This window comes from Podarcis cretensis (genome assembly GCF_951804945.1).
Source record: "Podarcis cretensis genome assembly, chromosome: 15".
Taxonomy (NCBI): domain Eukaryota; kingdom Metazoa; phylum Chordata; class Lepidosauria; order Squamata; family Lacertidae; genus Podarcis; species Podarcis cretensis.
The window spans coordinates 35,069,619-35,094,192 of NC_137185.1; the positions used below are offsets into that span (position 1 = coordinate 35,069,619).

General features: G+C 48.9%; 1 protein-coding gene across 4 annotated transcripts in view; it reads left to right on the plus strand.

The window, feature by feature from the left end:
* Window positions 1-476: 476 nt before the first annotated feature.
* The window catches only part of AEBP1 (AE binding protein 1), a 50,445-nt gene continuing 26,347 nt past the window's right edge, over window positions 477-24,574 (plus strand). The window contains exons 1-9 of one of the 4 annotated variants that reach the window (XM_079954938.1): window positions 477-1,840; window positions 10,885-11,277; window positions 14,376-14,441; window positions 15,031-15,102; window positions 16,813-16,884; window positions 20,224-20,327; window positions 21,823-21,898; window positions 22,830-22,925; window positions 23,569-23,667. In XM_079954938.1, the coding sequence (XP_079811064.1) occupies window positions 1,579-1,840; window positions 10,885-11,277; window positions 14,376-14,441; window positions 15,031-15,102; window positions 16,813-16,884; window positions 20,224-20,327; window positions 21,823-21,898; window positions 22,830-22,925; window positions 23,569-23,667 (1,240 nt within the window). In that variant the 5' untranslated portion in view covers window positions 477-1,578. Of the gene's footprint in view, window positions 1,841-10,884; window positions 11,278-14,375; window positions 14,442-15,030; window positions 15,103-16,812; window positions 16,885-20,223; window positions 20,328-21,817; window positions 21,899-22,829; window positions 22,926-23,568; window positions 23,668-24,574 lie in introns of all 4 variants that reach the window. The other 3 variants (XM_079954939.1, XM_079954940.1, XM_079954941.1) reach the window with 3 other exon arrangements.

Sequence of the window (24,574 nt, forward strand, 5' to 3'; positions counted from 1 at the left end):
TGCCCTCTGAATCTTCGGGGTGCGCGGCTTAGGGGAGGGCATCCTTTGGCAGCCCCTAAGTCGTGCAGTTCCCATTGCCCTTCCAGGGATGCGCCTGGCCACGCCATGGCACAGTTTTTGTCATTTGCTGGAGGCGCATCTCTTCCGGGACATATCTCGAGGGCCCACTCCAGTTGTGATTGTGATTTGTTCTGAACTTCTTTTTAATGTTGCCTTCTGCATTCCTTCAGGGACCTTCTTATGAAGGGCAAGCGATAATAATATTATATTAACCATGAGAAAGAGTGACGACCGCCGCCTCCCGCCGCGCGCGCCTGGCGTGTATACTTTGGTGCCCTTGTTCTGTCTACGCGTCGCTCGAAGCAGCTTTCGATCCACCCTTCTTTTCTGGAAATGGGATGATGGGGTGGGTGGGTGGGTGGAGGTAGGAGGGAGAGAAGGGCTGGGGGTGGAGATCCGACTCGCTTTTCTTTTCAGTGGGTCAGGAGGTTCCCCGCGGCTCTTGCCAGGAGCGCGTTCACTGCCACATTTTTATTTGCGCACAAAGAGGAGACGGGACCACTCAGCCAGCCCCGCCACCCCCGCGAAGATAAGCCGCCTTACGACACCCCCCTCTAACCCGGCCCCTCGGGAATAGCCCCTGCGCTCCCCACCCCCAACCTCCCTTGCCCAGGATCGAAAGGACTCGCTGGAGATTCGCGAGGAGCCGGAGAAACCGCGAACACGAGCTTCGCTCTTTCTTCTTCTTGGAGATATCCGAAGGGGTGGGCAGGGCAGGCGCGGAGATGAGTTTTGCCAGACGCTGAGAGGGGAGCGCAGCCGCCTGGGGAGTTCCGGGCAATTTCCCTCCTCCTCCTCCTCCTCCTCCAGCTCTCCCCTTTTTCTCAGTTGCTTTCTTAGGACTTGCCTTCGGACTGCCTGGGCATTGGGAGAGAGGGGAGCGGTGAAGAGGAAACTTCGTATCTGTCTGGTCTTCGCTCTCCTCGGATACTTCAAACGCCGTCGCGGAAACCGCAGGCGCTTCTGGTCTCGATTAGACGACGGTCCTTCGCCGCCTTCGCCAGCGCTTTTTTCCAGCTGCTGAGAAAACCCCCTTCCCGGATTTGCAAGCCCCGGGGGGAGCCTCTGACGGACCCATCGCTTGTTGCAGCCAGGACGGAGCCCCTTGATTTACACCCGTCACCCCAGTTACCCCGAAGCCTCAAATCTCTTCCTTTCTCTGTCTCCCCGCGCGCCTTTTCTTCTCCCTTCCTCCCAACTTCTGAGCTCCCCTCCTTTCCAGTCCCCTCTTAAATAACAGCCCCCCTCCAGCCAGCCCTTCCCACCAGCAAAGCAGCCTACTTGACCTGTCCCCCCCCCCCATTTAAAAAAGCCATTGCCTTCAGTTGCCCTCCCTCCTTCCAGAGGAGCAATCTGTTTCCCCATATCCTCTGACCTGGCAGAAGATAGCCCCCATATAGAAGAGCCCCCCTCCAGCAAATTCCATCCCACCTCAAACCCCACCTCCCTCCAGCTCCTGCCACAGGTGAGAAGATAACCCATTACATCTCTCCTCACCCTAAGACACCACCTGCAAGGATGGGAGCTATTTGCCCGCTGGCACTGCTTTGCCTTCTGGTGGGGCTTCTGTGCCCCTTCAACCCTGCCCAGGTGGAGGCGCAGTCGGTGTTGACCGACCATGAAATCGAGGAGTTCTTGAAAGGCTTCCTGGGGGAGGTTGAGGAGGAAGACACAGAAGGTCGGGAGGCTGAGAAAGTGGCCTTGGGCGAGGAGCTTCCTGAGAACCAAGGAAGGCTGGACCCTGCAGAAAGGGGCAAAGCCCCCACAGAACTGGAAGAAGGTGAGAGCGATCATCTATTGTGGGATGGGTGGGTTCCTCAGGGAAGAGCCATAGCTCAGCAGAAGGATGTGTCTCTTCCGTTCAGAAGGCCCCAGGTTTGATCCTGAGCATCTCAAGTTAAAAGAATTTCAGGTGGCAGGTGATGGGAAAGAGATTCTGCTTGAGACCCCAGAAAGCTGCTGGGATCAATGGTAGATCATCTGCTTGCATGCAGAAAGTGCCAGGTTCATTCTCCAGCATCTCTAGGTAGGACGGGGAGAGGACACCCCCACCCAGCCTAAAAACGCTGAAGACCTGCTGCCAGTCAGTGTCTTCTTCTTTGGCGATCACTCGTAGCCGAGTAAGATTGTCTGCCATGAACATGGTTTTAACAGTGAGTCCGTAAAGATGTTGAAGCATCACCGGTGATCTTTGTTTCTTCCAGTATAGAGACCTGAGCAAAAGGGACCATTGGTCTGACTTGGTATGAGGCAGCTTTGTACAGTGGATGCTCGGGTTGCAAACGTGATCTGTGCAGGAGGTACATTCACAACCTGCAGCGTTTGCAACCCGCAGCGCCGCGTCTGCGCACATGTGGGTTGCGATTCGGTGCTTCTGCGCATGTGCAAAGTGCAATTTAGTGTTTCTGCGCATGCACAAGCGCCGAAACCCAGAAGTAACCCGTTCCGGTACCTCTGGGTTTGGCGCGGTGCGCAACCCGAAAGCATCTGTAACCCAAGTTATGACTGTATAGCCATTATAATGTGCTTCTAGGAAATGGTGCAGTAATTTAATTTTTTTTTTTTTGGCGTAGATCTTGTTTATTTTTTTTAAATAATATTTATTAATAGTTTTTTTAAAAAATTATAACATAATAAACAAAACATACAAAAAACATCACATTTCATAACATATTTTCTTATCCTTTTTGGACTTCCTCACATCTCCCTCTCCTACGTTCCAAAATATAAAAATTAATTCAGCAATTTATCACCTTATCCCCACCTTATCTAATTTTCCAATGTTATATCTTAAATTTTAGATATATTCATTTGACTTTTTAAAACTTTTTAGTTTAGCCTAATCATTATCTAAAAGTTGATTTTTTCCTAAATTTAGCTTATCTTCATAATTCAGTTTATCTAATTCAATGGTGCCAAGTTATTTGTGATCAAGCATCCTCCTTAACATTCATACAGTTTACAATATTTTTGCAAATAGTCCTTAAATTTCTTCCAATCTTCTTCCACCGTCTCCTCTCCCAGGTCTCGAATTCTGCCAGTCATCTCAGCCAGTTCCATATAGTCTATCAGTTGCATCTGCCATTCTTCCAGTGTGGGTAGATCTTGGGTTTTCCAATGCTTAGCAACGAGTATCCTTGCTGCTATTGTTGCATACATAAAAAATGTTCGGTCATTCCTTAGCACCCTCTGGTCAACGATGCCCAAAAGGAAGGCCTCTGGTTTCTTAGGGAAGGTATACTTAAATACCTTTTTCAGCTCATTGTATATCATTTCCCAGAAGGCCTTAACCCTAGGGCAAGTCCACCAGAGGTGAAAGAACGTTCCTTCACTTTCCCTGCATTTCCAACACTTATTATCAGACAAGTGGTATATTTTTGCAAGTTTGACTGGGGTCATGTACCATCTATATATCATTTTCATTACATTTTCTTTCAAAGCATTACATGCAGTGAAATTCAGCCCAATGGTCCATAACTTTTCCCAGTCCTCAAACATAATATACCCAATGTCCTGTGCCCACTTTATCATAGCCGATTTAACCATTTCATCTTGTGTGTTCCATTTTAACAGCAAGTTATACATTCTTGAGAGTACCTTAGTCTTAGGCTCTAACAGTTCCGTTTCTAACTTCGATTTTTCCACCTGGAATCCTAACTTTTTATCGAAATGGTGCAGTAATTTAAGACTCAGGACTTAACAGTTTGCCAGGGGCTGCTCTCTTTAGAAAGCAATGCATCTTACTTCAGTTACATGTGGTAGGCCAGCTCTGCAGCATTTACGTCTTCCGCTCCCCTGCTTTGTGGAGGCCCTGTATTTCTGCCCCAGTGATGCTAGGTGATGTCGATAAAGCTCTCCCTTTTTTGTGTGTGCCTACTCTGTGTACATCAAGTGCTTGGAGGGGGGAAAAGCTCACTTGCTGGGCAAGAAAAGCAAACATTGGTTTATCTAGCTCAGTATTGTCCACACACTGAATGGGAGAGGTTCTCTGGGGTTTCAGAAGGGGAACATTTCCAGCCCTACCTGGAGATGCCAGGGATTGAACTTGGGACTTTCTGTATGCAAAGCAGATGCTCTAAGACTGAGCATCGGCCCTGCCTTTCTAGCTTTGTTGGTCTGCCGCAGCAGGAACAACAAGGAGTTTTGTGGCATCTTCAAGGCTTAACAGAATAATTTGTAGTAAATGGTTCCACCAGTAAGAATTTACTTCATCAGTGTTAAATTATTATTATTATTATTATTATTATTATTATTATTATTATTATTATTTTGAAGCGTGTGGTGGGGCATACTTCTAAGGATCCCAGACACAAACCCAAAGTAAACACACACACCACTTTGAAAGAAAATATGCAGTATTAAAGCTACCCATATTATCTGTAAGCCTCGAGATAAATTTTTAAATATTTGGAAACTAGCACTGCAGTGGGAGGAAGGCCCAAGATTCCCCCCCACTTTTCATTATTGTTATTGCCTGCTATTTGTGCAAAGGCTTTTGACCAAGGATGTGTGCATGTGTTTATCAGTTCCTCAACACTCAGGATAATTTAACCGTTTTAATAATGATTCCCAGCAGGGGGCAGAAAGGTCCACGAGTATAACCTCGTAGGTCTGTCATTTTTTTGTCTAGGATTGTGCAGTATTCTGGATTTAATGAAGGAGAGGTGATGGGGTAAGCTGAGAAAGGTACACTTGTTTCCTGGCCTGTGCCTGTTTGTTTTTTTTAAAAAAAAATTAAGTAAAATATTATCATTAATTTCCTTCCTGGAAATTCAAAGCAGCAAGCATAGGTTTAGCAGGCAATATCACACCCAGACAATAACCAGAGTTAGATTAACTTAGTTTTAGAAAGTTGCTATATCATGTGTCTTCAGATGATGCCCTGTGATTCTATGAGAGGAAATAGTATGGGTTGTATTAAACATAAAGGGACCCCTGACCATTAGGTCCAGTCATGACTCACTCTGGGGTTGCGGCGCTTGTCTCACTTTATTGGCTGAGGGAGCCGGCGTACAGCTTCCAAGTCATGTGGCCAGTATTACTAAGCTGCGTCTGGCGAACCAGAGCAGCGCACAGAAACGCCGTTTACCTTCCCGCCAGAGCAGTACCTATTTATCTACTTGCACTTTGACATGCTTTCAAACTGCTAGGTTGGCAGGAATGGGTTGTTTAAGTGAGTAATAAATATGCAAGAATTGCCCCCAAGCAGCAAAGATGAACTGCATCCCAAAGCAACTTTCCTGTATGTAACTGATGTTTGCCAGGTGCAGATTTGCACCTGCACGGCATGGTTTATCTGATCCTTACTGAAAGCGCTTCCTGTGTTCTTTGGCGCCAGCGGTTGCTCATGCTTTGTTGTGCGCAGCCAGAGCAGGAGCAGAGCCCCCAGGTCGGCAGAAGGATGAAAGAATTTAAATTCAAGTCAGCTAATCCCCAAACATTATTACTATCAAGGGTCTCTGAACATGGTTTACATGTGTTGAGCTGCAGGAAATTCTCACCTGACAGCTAGCTTGAGAGAATATCAGGAAAAACTGTCCCTAGCAGTGATGAGAGACTATATTACATGCATAGTCCACCTTTCCTATAAGAAAAATCAAGACAGTGCACGTCATTTTCCACTCCCCATTTTATCCTATCAACAACCCAGCTCAATATTGTTTTTCTGCCTGTAGTGAAGGTCAAGATGGGGTCCCCTCCATTCCATGTTCCCATGCCATGGAGAATCTCTGTAGTATAGTGTATTTTAAAATGGGGTTTTAGAGTTTTTAGGGGTTTTTGAATGTTTTATGTAGTTTTGTAGTAGTTTTATGTAGTTTTGTGGTAGTTTTATGTAGTTTTCAATTTCATTGTTCCGCAAGGGACAATGACAATAAAGATATCGTATATCGTATATCGAACCTTATTTCAATGCTGGCACCTGAGGCCGGCAGGTCAGTTGTAGTGATGCAGAATGGGCAGTGTGGCATTCACAGGTGTTGCAACCTGCCCTGCACCCCCCTAATGGGGGTACGGCTGGGGGCTCAAGAGGAATGGCTGAGGGTCTGCCACCTTCTGCCTGCATCTGCTGCCTAAGGTGGTTGCCTCACTCTGCCTAATGACAAGGCTCTCTCTTCCTGAGTTAACTGAAGCTGAGGGATAGCGACTCAGTGGGGATTTCAACTTGGGCCTCCCAAATCTTACTCTGACACACTAACCACTATGCCGCACTACGCTCACTAACAGATTTCTAGGCTGCTTCACCAGGCTTCTGTGCCCAGCTTTCCCGGGCATCTCACAGACCCAGGAAACCTACACAGAGACAATTCCCTGCAAAAGATCATACCTTCCGACATTTCTGCGATGGAAATAGGGGAATCAAATAAGGATGCCCCAAGGAAAAGTGGGACATTCTGGGATCAAATCAGAAACCGAGGCAGCTTCTATAAATCCGGGACTGTCCCTGGAAAATAGGGACACTTGGAGGAGCTGAGAGATGCTTGTTGACGTATGGCAACAGAACTGGCACTTGTGCCATACATCTGATATGACAAATGTACATATTTGTCATGCCATTTACACTGAGATAATATGGACGTGCCACATGTTTCTAACATAGACCTCTAAAACAACTCCACATGCTACCAGCCAAGACCAAGCCCATTCTCCCAGGCCCTGAAAATGGAGACTTTCAGATATGTTCCTGTGACAGCTACATTCGTAGTTCCTTCTTTTCTTGTCCAAATACCGTTGTATTTGTGTTTTTATCCGCCCCTCTAATGTTGGTCTTAAGGCACCATCGTCTACCAGTCATGCCTCTTGTTTTTCAGGAGCCAATGAACTAGCCTAGGAATCAATGTTTGGAATTACACAACCAGAATCACGCAGGTTGGCATCTGTGTGAGGAACAGGGGACATTCAGCCTGGCTTTTTCCCTGCATGGTGTCACACCTGACAATGAGTCTGTCTGAATGCAGACACTTGTACATATTGCTTCAAAAAAATAAGCGCTCCCCCCTAATGCTCTTCTGCGTTCCATTCAGATTTCTATTCTCCAGTCACTGGAAATGTGGTTTGGCTCCCAGCACAACCTCCAACAAGATATCCTTGCTTTGTGGCTTGGCTGCAGGAGGAAAACTTTCAAGAGCTGTGACTCCATCTCGTCTTCTGTTCACGTGTGGATTTAGTACAGCTACAGGGATGGTACTTCTCTCCTGGCAGGAAGAGAGGTTGTGAATGACCGTTGCTTGATAGGGTTGCTGTATAGGTGACATAGCAAAAAAAGGGAATAATGTAGGAGTTGCCACTGGGGATCACAGATAAGCTAGAGGCCAGCTAGTGCTTCTCACTCAAAAAGTCTTTTTTTTTTTTAAAGAAAGAAACTGAAAGTTGAACCTGTAGTTAAGCTATAAAGGGAAAATATAAAAGAGGCAAATTGCCATGCGGACCTCACATGCTTTGACATGTTTTTCAGCTGGAGATCAGTACAAAATGAAGGGAAGGCAAGCCGGGCGCTACAGCTGGGTAAAGAGAGGCATCTGCATTTTACTGGGGGTGGGAGGCAGTAAACCTCCATTCTCTGTAAACTAGCTTGCTCGTAAGCCACAACCACACCATAAAGTACTATTATGCAGTGTTTCCACCCAAGGAATCCTGGGAACTGTAGTTTGTTAAGGCTGCTGAGAGTTAGGTTATCAGTCTCCTATTCCCCTCACAGAGGTGCAGTTCCAAAGCTCCCTGTGAGGAAGAACAGTTTGTTAAACCTCTCTGTGAGGGGGAGAGGGTTCTCTGAATATCTCTCTGCTCCCTTCACAAACAACAGCTCCCAGAATTCTTTGGATGAAGCTGTTAAAGGGTGCTTTAAATGTATGGGTGAGGACACTATCCTGTTGTCACTGTGGGAGCAACTTCTGGTCCAGGTAAATTCTATAGGTGACCCGGGGTGGTGGTGGCAGGGGCGGGGACGCCATCTTGCATTTCGCCTCAGGCAGCACAATGCCCAGCTCTGGCAAACAGAGAGAATGAAGGGAAGCTTGGCATTCTGTTTTTCGCTGTGGTGGAAGCGAGTTGTGGTGAACGAGAAAGGAGGTCATTGCTCCCTCTTTCCAGCGAGGCCGCTGACCACTGCTTGCGGAGGAAGCTGAGGGCAGGCAGCGCAGGAATTCATGCCTCTCTTCCCCACATGTGGGTGGGAGAAAAGGCCTGGTCCTAGAGAGATGATCTGCAAGCCCAAGCAGTTTGCTGCTCTCCCCGGAGCGAAAGACAGTCCCTGTAGTAGCACAGAAGGAATTCCACTCCTGGCACCGGCACTGGGTTGGTTTGCAGCTCACTGCCCAGAGGGTACAAGCCCCACAGACCAATTGCTGATGCTCAGAACTTTGGAATGAGGTTGCGGCTGTCTGTGGGGCTGTGAAGTGACATAGCCCTTACTCACTGGCCTTCCTTTAGAGACGGGGCCTCTGACTCACAGAAGAGAGCCCCATATGCACAAACTTCATGTGTCAGGAGAAAGAGGCTGGAAAGAAAGTTTTCAGAAAAACCAGTGTGCAGTCCCAGCTATGATCTGCCTCCATCATCGAAGGGATTATGTCTTTGAATATTAGTTGCTGGGAAGTGTGCTCTCACACTCAGGTCCTGCTTATGGGGTTCCCATGGGTCTCTGGTTGGTTGCTGGGAGAACAGGATTCTGGAAGGGCAGTTGTGTTATAGGGAACCTCCGAAAATCTTGCAAAGCAGTTCCTCCTCCAGAACTTAGGGCCTGAATCCAGCAGAGCGTTTCTTTTATGTCCTTATTACTCCATGAATCCTGGATATTGTTTGTTTGGAGGTTTTCTGGTCAAGCAGCTCTCAGTGGGGCCTCCTCCCTGATTCTCCACACACTCACACCCCATTCATTCTCCACACACTCACACCCTCTGGTCTGTCTTTGCTCATGTGACTGATCCTGTGGTGTCAGATGCTGATGTGGTTGCTCGAGAGCAAACAGGCAAGACTCCAACCTGTCTTTCCCAGGCTTTATTCTTAGTGCAAAACTATTTACAGTGAAGAGCATCGCAAGTTCATGTCTGGCTCAATCGCTAGCAGAATCTGGGCGTGGCCGGTCTTTGTACCTCCCCCAGCATAACAGTCACGTGACCCCCAAGCTTCTCCATCCCTCCCTGCATTAAAACCTACTGCACAGAATGGGCACTGGAAAAGGGATACTTCCCTCCTCTCCTGTTTGCTCAGGCTCGGTGTTGAAGCTCTCCCTAGCATCCCTTGGTCGCTGCACCTCCTCTCTACTGGAGGTGGGTCTTTCCTCCTCGCCGGAGGAGGAATTGCTTTGCAAGATTTGGGAGGTTCCCTATAACACAACTGCCCTTCCACCTCTCGCCTCTGAGCTGATGGCAGTTCCCTGACACATGGGTTACCCGAGAGGTGAGGTCCAAGTCCGGTCCATGTTCAAAGGTGCAACGTGGAGGCAGTGGCGTAGCGTGGGTTGTCAGCGCCCGGGGCAAGGCAAGTAATTTGCACCCCCTAACCCATGGATTTGCGCCCCCTAACCCTAACCCCCAGATGTTGCGCCCGGTGCGGCCGGCCCCCCCTGCACCCCCCACGCTATGCCACTGCGTGGAGGCAGTCCATAGTAGCTGAAGCTGGGTGCAGGGCAGGGAGTCTGGTGAAGTCAGGAACAGGCTTGCAAGCAGGGAGCCAGGGCGGGTCAGGAGCTCAGGCAGGAAAACAGGACACGGTTCAGGCAGGAACTAGCAACCAACAATGCTGCTCCCACAACTTGGGACTGGGGCTGGCCGGCTTTTATCTGCCCCGAGGCATGGGGCGGCCCCGATCCTCTGGTGACTCGCCTCTCCTGGCCTGGAGGCGAGCACTCCTCCTGCGGGAACTTAGTTCCCTCTGCCTCTCTGCCCTGAGCCTCTGCAGCTCAGGAGAGGCTGGAGGGTTACCGGACCCAGAGGCAACCTCAGCTTCCCCTGACAGGGCTGAGAGTGGAGCACCTGCAGGCAATGGGTCCTCCATCACCTCAGGAGCCAGAGCAGACTCAGCTGGTGCCTGCACCTGAGGATCCAGCACAGGTGAGGACCCTTCAGGCTCATGCCCCAGCCCCGGCTCAGCTGGTTCTGGAGGCGGGGAATCCTGTGCAGGCTGGGATCCCTCAGGTTCAGCATCCGAGTCTGAATCCCAGGCCATCACACTCCCTCTGAGTTTGCGCCATCTCCCAGAGGATGTGTCCAATATGACTGTGGGGGAGCCTGCTGCTTCTCCGTGAACCTTTTGTTACTGAAAAGCAGCACCATGCAGAGAATGCCACAGCACTCTATTTTTTATTTTATTTTTTTAAAAAACAAACAAACATTTATTTGGTTTTTCAGATTAAAATATTTCAGTCACATATCCAACATACATTATCTCCCAGTATGTTTCTAGCACAATTCAAAGTGTTGGTGCTGACCTTTAAAGCCCTAAATGGCCTCAGCCCAGTATACCTGAAATATACCTCCATCGTTCATCCTGAACACTGAGGTCCTCCTCCAAGGGCCTTCTGGCGGTTCCCTTACTGCGAGAAGTGAGGTTACAGGGAACCAGGCAGAGGGCCTTCTCAGTAGTGGCGCCTGCCCTGTGGAACGCCCTCCCATAAGATGTCAAGGAAATAAGCAACTATTTGACTTTTAGAAGACATCTGAAGGCAACCTTGTTTAGGGAAGTTTTTAATGTTTGATGTTCTATCATGTTTTTAATATTCTGTTGGGAGCTGCTCAGAGTGGCTGGGGAAACCCAGCCAGATGGGCGGGGTATAAATAAATACAATAAATAAATTGACAGGGACTGACCATGTTTCTTCTCTTGCAGCGACACAGGAGCCAGTGAGACAGAAGCCCAAGAAAGGGAAAAAGGAAAAAGCACCCAAACCAACCAAGAAGCCTAAAGAGAGGCCTCCCAAGGGTCCTAAGAAGGAGAAGCCCCCCAAGCCCACCAAAAAGCCAAAGGAGAAGCGTCCAAAGGCAACCAAGAAACCTAAGGAGAAATCTCCCAAGAAACCATCAGGGGGGAAGAGAACAGAGAAGCCTTCTCCCCCTGTCCAACCATATGAGGAAGAGGAGAGGTACCACTACCCAGAAAGGCCATTGAGCCCACCACCAGCCAGGGAGGAAGATGGCTATGGGGTGCCCGATTCATCTCGATTTCACTCTCCCTATGGGAGGGAAGATGAACATTCACGAGTGAATGAAGAAGGCGGGGAATGTAAATTCCTGTTTCTTTCTCCCTTTAGGCATATTGCATGGGCAGGGGACCTTTGTTCTTCTTCTTCTTCAGGGAGGTCTTTTTTATTGCATTTCTTGATCATCCTTCTTCAGAAACTCTTGATTAAAGCAAATAAACCCTGAAATTTTCCCAGAACATGCTTCGAACAATGACGTATAAAGCCCATTCCATTATTCATAGGCCCAGGGTTTCCAGGGCAGACAACAAAACAAAGGTGCAAGGGACATTTTTTTAGCCTGAGGCAGAGGCAGAGCAACCTGCTCTGGTACCCGGAGCGGTGCTCATCCCAGGGGGCATGGCGTGCTGCCTGCGGGGGGCGTGGTGTGCCTCCCCGGGGATATGCAGTGAGCGGTGCATGCCCCGGGAGGTGCCGCCAATCGGGGGTCGGCTTTTTGTCATCCCCCCTTTGGAATGGCACCCGGGGTGACCACCCACCTGTTCCCACATTGTAACGCCCCTGGCCTGAGGCCAACAGCGTTCCCTTCTGGACAGCCTTTCCAGGCCGCGACAGGGATCTCTGCGGAGGCGAGCACCTGGTTTGTGCACACACACAAACACAGATTGTGTGCATGGTGCAATGGCCCTTCCTGCCCCCAACACGCTACACCACTGCATAAGTATTGTGGTATTTATAGTCCAAAGTATGTGTTTCCCTATATAGGAGTAATGATGATACATTTTGAGATCTATGGGGCAAGGGATGGAGAGGAAGTGTAGCTATTTGGTAGGTCCATCTGGTATGCATGTGTAATGCATGCGCCAGCGAGGTCATAGAATGAAGAGGGAGGGAAGGGAGAAGCACAGGATTCTAGGGAAAGGATAGTTTATTAAAAATGGGTTGTTGTCCGAGAGAGTGGGGAGGGAAGCCAAAAAAAAGGAACTGAGGAAGAAGATGCTAAAGAGATACCCGAGGGACAAGGGGGAAAACTGGAGGAGGGAGATGGTGTGCCATATGGATTTTTGTGATATTTTAAATTATATTTGTACCAGTTTAATACTGTTGGATATTACGCGCCAATGAGAGCCAGGCAGGTGGATCTGCAAACCACCGCCATTTAAAATTCCCATAATGCCCTAGAGCAACACTACGTCAGGGGCATTGTGGGAAGCTAAAATGGTGGCAGCACCCAGACCCCAGCTAATTGGAGTGCCATAAAAGGGTTATTTTAAATGGGACTGAAGATATTAGGCACCAGCAAATGAAATGTGAACATGGTTAATGAAACTGATAAGCTGTAATTACCATAACTTTTTATAACAGGGGCCCATCTACACGTTAATACAGAAACTTGATCTCCTCTTAGTAACTGTAGCTCTGGCCCAAGGGAAACAAAAATAGGCAACAAACTGCAGACCCCATAATTCTTTGGGGCAAGCCATTGCCACTAAACTGGTCTACAATCAATCAGAAATGGGGAACTTGTTCCCCCCCCCCCCAATGTATTTGAACTCTAGCTTCCATCTTCCATGACCATTGGCCATGCTTGCTAGGGTTGTTGGGAGTTGGAATCAAACCACATCTTGAGCTCCACCTGCTCCTCCCTGCCCTGCCCCAGCATTATTGAATTGAAGTATAGATCTGTCAGGCACTGAATGCTATCCAATTCATGACAGGCAGCTGACACTCTTGTAGCGCAAAGAGCAACACACTTAAGGGGAGTTGGTATACTCGCTGTTATAATTTGTTAATTGGCCAGTTTTGGTTTTAGTCTATAGGATAGAGGGGTGTTGTTCATTCATATTTATTAGACTTGGGAGCAGTTGACAACAGCCTCTCCTCATCTGTAGGAATATGGGAAACTGTTACACTGAATCAGACCATTGGTCCATGTAGCTCAGTGTCCTACACTGACTGGCTCTCCAGGGTTTTAGGCAGAAGTCTTAAATGGAGATGCTGTGGAATGGACCTGGGACCTTCTGCATGCAAAGCAGATGGTCTTAGCACTGAGCTATGACATCTTCCCTTCAATAAATCAGATCAGTGCGTATGTTTTTACAGGGAGCATGGCCAAGCGATGCTCTTCCTCTTCCCTTTCAGATGACGTCATTTTTACTGGTCTGCCAGGGAATCTGCTAACCATCACAGATTATCTTCACTCTCTCTAAACGCTTCTTGCTACCCCTCTCCCTTTCCCTCTTCCCGCTTTCTGTATAACTCCTTCATAAGCAAGTCCAACTTAAATCACACTGACTCTATTTCACCACCCCTCCCTAAGGATCTTCACCACGGTTTTGGGCTCCTAAACTAATATACTGCTGCTCCCACTCTAGCCTTGGTCTGTCAGGTAGTGACGGAGGGCTTCTGCTTGACCCGTGTCTAGAAAACAGTTTTCCGCTTGACTCTCACTGTCTAGGCATGGGTCTGAGTGGTTTTCCCTTTTGCTGCTTTCCCAGAGTAATCCCTCTCTTTAGTCTTAAATTGGAGCAATTGTCAATCTAGAGGAAAACTGAATTGCTGGGTGGATAAGCCCTGGCTTTCTGCATGCACTGAGGACTACGAATTTTTCTCCTAGGAACTGAATGCCCTTGGAGGAGTCGTGGGCATCCACAGCCATATTTACTTTGGCCCTAAGACTTTTGCCTGGAACTACGGACTGAAACAAAATACAGTGGTGCTCCGCAAGACGAATGCCTCGCAAGACGGAAAACCCGCTAGACGAAAGGGTTTTCCGTTTTGGAGGTGCTTCACAAAACGAATTTCCTATGGGCTTGCTTCGCAAGGCGAAAATGTCTTGCAAGTTCCTGCGGGTTTTTCCCCCTCCCCCCCTTTTTCTAAGCCGCTTATCTGCTTATCCGCTAAGCTGATAAGCCGCTAAAAGCCGCTAAACCGCTAATAGCGCTAATCCGCTAAGCCGTCAATGGGCTTGCTTCACAAGACGAAAAAAACGCTAGACGAAGAGAATCGCGGAACGGATTCTTTTCGTCTTGCGAGGCACCACTGTCTGTCTGTCTGTCTGTCTGTCTGTCTGTCTGTGTTTTGTTCAGTCAGTTTTTCTGCCTTCCCTTCTTCCCAGTTGTTGTGTCTTTGCTTCCTTATAATCTCTGACCTAGCTCTTTTATTTCATTTTATTCCGCAGCTCTTTTCCCAGATGAGCCAACGGAACCACGGTGGGATGAGAAACAGGATCCAAGCAGGCATCACAGTAAGAGCAAGTCAGCATGCGGGACATGGGGAGAGAGGGTGCTTGTGGGACTATGGGGCAGAGGAACGTCTAAGCTGGGGAAGGAGGAGCGCTGATCACGGGAGCACATGGGCACAGATCAGGAATGAACAAGGGTAAGTCCACTGGGGAGGAGAGATATTGGACCAGGGTTTACCATCAGTGGGACAAGGAAGCTTTAATGTATAAGCACCTCATAGATAAACTAGGGAATCCTTTTAAAAGAGGATTAGACAAAATCATGGAGAACAAGGTGACTATGCTTTTCCTCCGCTGCCAAAGACATTGCGTCTCTAAATACCTGTTGCTAGGAATCGCAGGTGAGCAGCATGCTGTTGTGCTCATGCCCAGCTTTCAGGCTTCCCTTAGGCACCTGACTGGCCATTGTGAAAACAGGATGCTGGAATAGATGGGCCAATGGTCTGATTCAGCTGGCTTCTCCTATATTCCTATGTTCTTAATGTAGAAGCTGAATGTGAGCAGCTTAGTTCTATCCATACAGAGCAGGAACAGAACTCTTTGAGGGCCTGACTATTGTCCTTGTTAATTTTACTCATTTGATTTCTTCCAGCTGACTTCTATGAACCCCCAACTGACCCACAAGAGCCTGGAAGAGATCATTGGAGCCACGAGAGCCGGCCAGGTGAGTCAATGCCCAATGTCCAAGGTGGGTTGTTTGCCCAGATCTGCTAGCCTTAATTGGCAGCACAGTCTAGGCGGCTCCCAGTGTTGGCCAGCCTTTTCTTACTCTAAATTTTCCAAACTGTGGGAATGGTCTGAGGACCAAGCCGGCATGCTGCTAGCTTTAAAGGATTTTAAAATAATTCTGTGCCCATTCCAGCAACGCACACTAAACTCACTGTAACTCAATACAAGAAGCAGAAATTCATTTTACTGTTCTGTGGCTGCCAACACTGAGCCATAAGCAGGCATGGAGGGAGAGCCAAGAGTCACGAGCCAGTGCTGACTTTTATTGTCAGGCCATGATCCAGCTTCTCCTTGAAGCTTTGTAGCAGGGCTGAGGAGAGCCTATGACCATCCAGATGTTGTGGCACCACACCTCCCTCCACCCTTGACCCTTGACCATGCTGGCTGGAGCTGATGGGAGTTGGAGATGAACAACATCTAGAGGACCACAATCCTTCCAAGTCAGAAGGAACCAAGGGCCAGCCTGTTCCCAGAGCCTAGGAACCTTCAACTGACCAGGGGATGCTCCAGCCAGTGGCGGAGCAAGCTGACCGGGTGCCTGGGGTGGCACACGTGCCCTGCGCCTAGGGGTGGCACAGGACGCTCCACTGGGCCTCTGAGGAGTCTGTCTGCCTCCTCCCACTCAGCCGCCCTACAACTGAGGGGGAGGTGGCGGGCAGACCGTTTGGGGCAGCGTGGAGCCTGCAGGTGCCCAAGCCACTGCGTCACTCCCAGGTGAGTGCCGCCCACCATTTTGTCACCCCCTTCAGTGGTGACACTCAGGATGAACTGCCCCCCACCACCCCCTCTTCCTCTGCCCCTGGCTCCGGCCTTGAAAAATAGAATTGGAAGAGAGATGGGAGAAGAGTCTGCTCTGTCTTTTTCTCAAGAATCCTTTGGATGTTTGAAGAAAGCTACCTTGCTGCTCTCCCCCCCCCCCCGACTTAGTCTGCTTTTCTCCAGGCTAAACATGCCCATCTCTTTCAGACATCCCTCAGACTTGGGTTCCTGTAATCCATGACTCACTGGCATGCAGAACTGCAGGTTCCTAGTGGCTCCCGAGAGTAGCTTGCTCACCATAAGAAGCACAGGCATAAACCTGGTATTCTTAGAAGGAGATCACAGTCTTTCTTGGGCTGCAACATTACAGGGCTGTTTTGGCTCTTGAGTATAGCTGTGAAGTGACTCAGTCTCATTTAATCAAAGCAGCCTGAAATATACTTGGGGTCGAGTGTGGATTTCATGCTCTTGATTCAGCTCATAGTAGTGAGGAGGAATGGAAGTTCCCCCAAAATGTCTGCTTTATATACATTATTTACACAATGGGCCCCACGTGATTGGCTAATTCCAGGATTCTCCTGTAGGCCAATCAGGTTACAGATTCACTTCCACCTGGAGTTGGGTGGCTCCTGCAGACCAATCAGACTGCTGCATTTTGGATCCTATTGTTCTAGGACCAATCAGACTGATGCATTCTGAATCCTATTGTTCTAGGACCAATCAGACTGCTGCATACTGAATCCTATTGTTTTGGACCAATCAGACTGCTGCAATTTGGATCCTATTCAACTCAGTACATAACACAGCCCTTTCTCTTAAAAGCCCTTATGTCCTAGAGAGGTCCTAGACCCATGAAGTGACTGTGCTTCTTCTCCTCCTTATCTAGAGACCCCTGGAAAGGTCGAGCCGCCCACGCTGGATTACAACGAGCAGATTGAGCGGGAAGACTACGAGGACTGTACGGTGCTGTTGCTGCTGACTTGCCCTACTCGCTTTTAGTAACCGTTCCTTTCCTTAGGGGGTGGGGCATCCTGTTGTTGTGGGTGGATAAGCAGTGAGAGGGATGCGGGTAGTGCTGTGGTCTAAACCACTGAGCCTCTTGGTCTTGCCGATCAGAAGGTCGGCGGTTCGAATCCCGCGATGGGGTGAGCTCCTGTTGCTCTGTCGCAGCTCCTGCCAACCTAGCAATTGGAAAGGAGATAAATAGGTACCGCTACAGTGGGAAGATATTGGGACGCAGGTGGCGCTGTGGGTTAAAGCCTCAGCGCCTAGGGCTTGCCGATCGAAAGGTCGGCAGTTCGAATCCCTGCGGCGGGGTGCGCTCCCGCTGCTCGGTCCCAGCGCCTGCCAACCTAGCAGTTCGAAAGCACCTCCGGGTGCAAGTAGATAAATAGGGACCGCTTACCAGCGGGAAGGTAAACGGCGTTTCCATGTGCGGCTCTGGCTCTGGCTCTGGCTCTGGCTCTGGCCAGAGCAGCGATGTCACGCTGGCCACGTGACCCGGAAGTGTCTCCGGACAGCGCTGGCCCCTGGCCTCTTAAGTGAGATGGGCGCACAACCCCAGAGTCTGTCAAGACTGGCCCGTACGGGCAGGGGTACCTTTACCTTTACTTACAGTGGGAAGATAAACAGCATTTCCATGTGCTCTGGTTTCCGTCATGGTGTTCCATTGCACCAGAAGCGGTTTCGTCATGCTAGCCACATGACCTGGAAAGCTGTCTGTGGACAAATACTGGCTCCCTCGGCCTGAAAGTGAGTTGAGCGCTTCAACCCCATAGTCACCTTTGACTGGACTTAACTGTCCAGGGGTCCTTTATCTTTTTTACCTTTTTAAGCAGTGAGGAACCATAATTCCGAGACAGCCAATTCTTTGTTTCCCCATTTCTATGGCTGTGAAATGGTCTGATCCTGCGTTTTCTGCTTGTCATTTGAGGCGGGGGATTTCCTCTCTGCAAAACTCAGGGAGGAATGCCAATAATAACACCTTGAACTTGCCCTGGTAGCAAATAGACAACCAATGCAAGTCTCTGAGCAAAGGTTCTCACTCCTATCAGCAGCTGTGCTACAGAATTCTGTACTAACTACGGATTTGGGATCAAGCACAAAGGGAGGCCCTCATACAGTGCATTGCAGTAATCCAATCTTAAAACCACTAGTTCTTGAACTCCTTTGGTCATTTGCACCGACAGAGCTTCATTTATTGTGCTTTCACAGCCTGCAACACACACACCTGGGTTCAGGTGCCCAACACATGGCCCATTTCCTGCTCTCCGTCTGCACTTCAGAAGAGGAAGACTGGCTAGACATTTAGTCTGCATGACCACATTTCCACTGTCAGAAGAAAAGGAAGTTTTGCATTCTTTTCTTTTTAACCGAAAGGCTTTTCCCATGCAGATTTTGTGCTTCTAGTTTGGCTCTTAAGCTTGGAAATATTCCATGGAGATAGAACCTTCTCCCTGGATGCCCAATGAGATTATAATTTCCTTAAATGTTGGATTGGGAAAGGGGCAGATGGGAAACCAAAAAACGTGGACAGGGTGGGGGGAATGGAATGGCATGTCTAGAATCCTCTACAAAAGCACTTTCACAGGGCAATATTTTGTTGCAGCACTCCCCTTTCTTTAATGATTTATTAGTGCTGCTGGATTGCCTTGATAAGCTGTTAGCTTTGTGGAGAAATTCACAGGACACAGCTCAGCAGCCCAGACAGCTCTGCACTACCCGCCCCCAAAATCCCCAGCCCCCTTTCCCCCCCTGCACGTGCTCTGGTTCTTTTTGGCCCATGTGAGTGGAAAATGCCCAGTGCTTTCTGCATAATGTTTGACAGATGGGAGGGATTTTGCCAAAGCAAACAGAGCTGCCCTGCATTAGGACCGCCAACCGGAAAACTGTCCTGCTTGGCTGGGTGGTCATTTCTCACGTTCAGCTATTATAAGAGGGTCGTGCAGTTGAGACTTTATGTTCTCTCACCTCTAATCATCACCATTATTATTTTTGCTGCAGAGTTCTCTACCACCCGAGAACAGTTTGGGCAAAACTAGAGGCAGTTCCCAGTATTGCTATAGGGGGGGGAAGTGGGAAAAAGTGGCAACTGCAAACCAAGAGCCAAACTGTGTGGGTTGTGCTGGTACTCAGCATGGACACACTGTGATGCATTAGAACAGCCTTCCCCAACCAAGAGCCGTCAATATATTTTGGACAAAGTACCCAAAACATCTGGAGGACACCAGATTAATTCTGCTTGCATCAGATATTTTGCTGCCTCTAAAGAGTTTCCTCCTCTCCACTTACTGGTCCTGTGTCTTTCTTCCCAGTGCCATTCCCTGTGTTTCTGAAGCCTGAATTGGTGCAGCTTCTGCTTCCCCTGCTCTAATTATTGCTGCTTTTTCTTCCATGGCCGTGTTTCCAAGCACAATTCAAAGTGTTGGTGCTGACCTTTAAAACCCTAAATGGCCTCGGTCCAGTATATCTGAAGGAGTGTCTCCACCCCTATCGTTCTACCCAGACACTGAGGTCCAGTGCCGAGGGCCTTCTGACTGTTCCCTCACTGCGAGAAGCCAAGTTACAGGGAACCAGGCAGAGGGCCTTCTCGGTAGTGGCGCCCGCCCTATGGAATGCCCTTCCATCAGATGTCAAAGAGATAAACAACTACCAGACATCTGAAGGAAACCCTGTTTAGGGAAGCCTTTAATGTTTGAGGCATTACTGTATTTTAATATTGTGTTGGAAGCCGCCCAGAATGGCTGGGGAAACCTTCAAAGGTAGCCCTACATAGAGCGCATTGCAGTAGTCCAAGCAGGAGATAACCAGGTCATGTACCACTCTGTGAGCTGCTGGTCATTCCTTTGCAAGCAGAGCTTGCGGGCAGCACTGATCAGCTGTATGAGGGCATCCACATTATTAAATGTTGGAAAACCCTGAAGTCACATTTACGTTGACCATCTTTATGGCATCAGCTTTCATGGACAAGAATCCCATTGCATCAGATAGAGCAATTCCACCTCCCCTACTCCTGCTTGATGTCTAACCTTCCTATAGGACAGGGATGGGGAACCTGCATCCCTCCAGATGTTGCTGGACTACAAGTCCCATCATCCCTGACCATGGCTGGGCTCGTGGTAAATAGGCAGCCCATGGGTTGCTCATTCCTGTGCAGCGAGACCCCCCTACCCTGCTGGCTACTCTGAGAAGCCCTCTTCTAAGACAAAGCACCATTGGGGTGGCATGGAGGGAGAGGAAACACCCCCATCTCTCTGTCAGCAACGAGTGACAAAACCCTCTTCCTTCTCCCCTGCAGTTGAATACGTCCGACGTCAGCACAAACCCAGCAAACCACCTAAGAAAAAGAAACCTGAGCGACCGAGGTTGGAGACGGAGGAGGAGAAGCCAAGTATGCAGTTCGTTTCCTTTGGCTTGCTTCTGTTTTGCCAGGATGTTGGAAAATAGAGGGAGATTAGGAGGTTGGGGGCAGGGAATGAAGGAGTCAGGCTGAGGAGGGAAAGAAATGGAAAGCATTCCAAGAGAATAAAGGCAGCAGATGAAACAATCTGAAGCCTCAGACTGGGGAATCCCTTTCTCTTTCTTGTATGTGCTGGAGGTCTGCCTCCTGTCCGACCTCTGACCTGCCAGATTTGGTGCCTAGGAACTCATTTCTTCCCAGTCTTTAGCGAGACAAACTTCTATGAGATCATCAGGGCTAGCTCATTAGCCTTCATTAGTTCAGAAGTAATGCTAAGCCAAACCGGTTGCTTAGGGTGTATCCTCACTTACCTTTCCTCTGTGTCGTAGTCCCATACGCAGAAAAGAAACCATTTAGTCTGTTGAAATGAGTCTGGAACTTCAAACCAATGCCACTTGGTTGAGCAAACTATGGCTTAGTCTTATGCATGAACACAGCCAACGAGACGGCAAAGAAGTCAGATCTCGACAGGTGGCACATTCTGATTTCCCCATGGCCCTCCTGGTGGTACATTGTGGCTTCTTGTTTTCCCTTATTTTGCCTTTTGGTGTGATTTAATTTCAGTTTTTGAGTGAAAGCATAAATCACTGAGCATGGGAAAGAAGACTCAGACTATTTCAGTAAGTTCTAATCAGGCAACATAATGTTATTTTGCCTGGAGAAACTAGTCTTCTGAGAGAATTTTGCAACATAATGAGCACCTGCTGTGGTGCTCTACAGGTAACGGCATATTGAGATCTGATTTTAGTTTAGACCAGTATGATAGGGACATTTGCTTCGGGGTGGCTAGCTCAGATGTGCTGCTGCTTGAGAGAGTCTTCTGAGAGTCAAGAATGTTGAGGGTCTGTTTAAGTCCAGAGAAATAGATAGAGTTTTAATTGTGACTACTTTACTCCAAAGGGAACTTTCTATAACTTTTGTACCACATATCTTCCCCTTAAATTTTGCTTCCCCTGTTTTAGTGAACCTTAGTTTACAAAGCTTTAGAACACAGTTCATAAACCTGGTGTGGTCGTTTATTTTTACACCCTCGCTGCCAATGCAGATCCTTCCAATCTGTTGCAAGGCAGGGCTGGCCCTGGGCTCTGATGGCACCAAAACATTTTCCATACTCTAGGTCAGATTACAGCTTCCTTCATCCCCAGCCAGCATGGTGGGAGTTGTAGTGCAACAGCATCTGGGGACTTAAGATTGAAGAAATCTGGTAAAGGTGCTGCTACAGAAAAGGCCCTGCCTCTTGTGCCCAATTATCAACCATATATTTGTATGACTCTGAACATTAAATTTTCGGAGCTATTAGCAGCAAGTATGAGGCATCAGCTGTAAATGTGGGGATTGCCGATGAGCTTCCCTGCCCCCATCCCTAGGACCTTTGGACAGTTGTGCTATGATAAGGATACGGGAGTTTTACTGGCATATCTGTTTTGCTCAGTAGAGAAGCCTGAGGAGCTGCCACCCCCCTCTTTCGGGAGTCATTACGAAGATGGGCTAGAGCTGCCAGATTATGGAGATGGTAAGTATTAAAACGGGATGCGGGTGGTGCTGTGGGTTAAACCACAGAGCCTAGGACATGCTGATCAGAAGGTCACTGGTTCTAAACCCCGCAACGGGGTGAGCTCCCGTTGCTCGGTCCCTGCTCCTGCCAACCTAGCAGTTCGAAAGCACGTCAAAGTGCAAGCAGATACCGTATTTTTTGCCCTATAGGACACACTTTTTCCCCTCAAAAAATGAAGGGGAAATGTGTGTGCGTCCTATGGGGTGAATGCAGGCTTTCGCTGAAGCCTGGAGAGCGAGAGGGGTCGGTGCGCACTGACCCCTCTCGCTCTCCAGGCTTCGCGCAGCTCTCCGCAAGCGGCGGGAGCGCTCCCGCTGCTTGCGGAGAGGTGCCTGCATGCCGAAGCCGGCGCGCGCTGAGTTCAGTGCATCCAGGCTTCGCGGACCTCTCCGCAAGCAGCGGGAGCCAGCCCTGGGCTCCCACGGCTTGCAGAGAGCTGCCTGTTTGGGGACTGGGGTCGGGGGAAGCTCGGGCCTCCCCCGCCCCAGCCCCGCGCCTGGGGGGGAAATAATTTTTTTCCCTTTATTTCCCCCCCAAAAAACTAGGTGCGCCTTATGGGACGGTGCGTCCTATAGGGCGAAAAATACGGTAAATAGGTACCGCTCCAGCGGGAAGGTAAATGAAGTTTCTGTGTGCTGCTCTGGCTCGCCAGAAACAGCTTAGTCATGCTGGCCACATGACCCGGAAGCTGTACACCGGCTCCCTCGGCCAATAAAGCGAGATGAGCGCCGCAACTCCAGAGTCGGCCACGACTGGAACTAATGGTCAGGGGTCCCTTTACCTTTACCTTTAAGTATTAAAACAGTTGTGAAGACCGGTGCCTCTGGGGAGAAACCTGCATTGGGAGCTGTGCTCCCACCTCACTAATCCTTATTCCCCCTCCCCATAGTGGATTATGGTCTTCCACCCCAGAAACCCAAACAATTCCCCAGCAAAAAAGAGGAGGAAGATGAGATGGAGACGGATGAAGAGAAACTCAAACCAAGTAAGGAGACAGCAGACGGAGGGGACGATTGAGACTGGGTATGAAACTATTTTTGTAGCCCAAGGGCCCCATTTCCTTCATGTATAACCTTCCAAGGGCCCTTTGCCAGTGGCAGAAAGGCAAAAATGGATGGCGCAACAGACAGACATTTCATCTTTGCGCAGTTGGCTGGCTTCTACATGCGCTCCTCCCTGTCCCACATCTAGTCTCCCATCAGAGTTCAATGACACATTCCAGCAGGGCAAAAACACACAGAGGATTGTGGTTCCTGGGGCAGGTTTCTGAAGGCCAGCTAGAGAAATCTGAAGGGGCACATTTGGCCCCTGGGCTCTCAATTTAACAGGAGAGGGTTGATTGTTTGCTTGATCTGCATGCTTTCCCCCAAGGTATAGCAGATCTCCTGTTGGGCAGCTCTGATTCTTCCTACTAGATTGCCCCATGTAATCAAACACTGAGCCATCTGAGCTTCTGCCTCCCCATCGAGCATAAGCCACTATTTCTGCACTTCTGTAGGAACACACATTTGCCACTTAGCCCACCTGACAGCTCGTTCCCGCCAGCGTGCTTGCACTGCGCTGCCCATAATAACATCAAGAGGTTTGTGCTGATGATGATAACTCTGCTTCTCTTTGCTGTGCTTCAGAGAAGCCGAAAAAGGGTGTTGGCAGCAGCAAGGAAGAGGAGGAGGACGGGGATGCAGAGGAAGACAAATGGACAGAGGAGAAAAGCAAAGAACGGAAAGGTGGGTAATCCCGAAGGAGGAGATCTGCACCGATACAGGGAGGTAGGGAAAGGATGCTTCTAGCAGAGGGACTCAGGAGCAGTGGCAGTTTCACCAGCGACATACTGAGGGAAACTGACATCACAGTCTGCTCCTCATATTGGTCCTGGGTGATATATCAATATATAGGAGTGTCTCCACCCCCATTGTTCTACCCGGACACTGAGGTCCAGCGCTGAGGGCCTTCTGGTGGTTCCCTCACTGCGAGAAGCCAAGTTACAGGGAACCAGGCAGAGGGCCTTCTCCGTAGTGGCACCCGATCTGTGGAATGCCCTCCCACCAGATGTCAAAGAGAACAACAACTACCAGACTTCTAGAAGACATCTGAAGGCAGCCCTGTTTAGGGAAGCTTTTAATGTTTGATGCATTTCTGTATTTTAATATTTTGTTGGAAGCTGCCCAGAGTGGCTGGGGAAGCCCAGCCAGAAGGGCAGGGTACAAATAATAAATTCTTCCTCTTCTTCCTCTTCTTCTTCTTCTTCTTCTTCTTCTTATTATTATTATTATTATTATTATTATTATTATATTGCCAAGGCCTGTCAGTGAGTTACCAACACATTGACATTGGTGGCTAAAGTTCAGTGGACAACACATTCTAATTAAGGGTATTTTAAAGTCCTTTATTTGTTGACATGAGTGATCTAATACAATGGTTCCCAAACTCCCCTCCCTCCGTATTGCTGTTGTTGACATCCATCCGCCTCAGGAGTCGATGGAGAAGTGCACCTTTGGAGGTGAAGTCAAACTGTTGGAGAATTACACTGTCTGCTGTTTCTGTAGAACCGATATGGGAGAGACATGTTTCGTTGCAGCTGGGGCAGATGAAGGCTTTTGCAGCTGCAGGTGCACCGTGGCGTTTCTTTTCTCT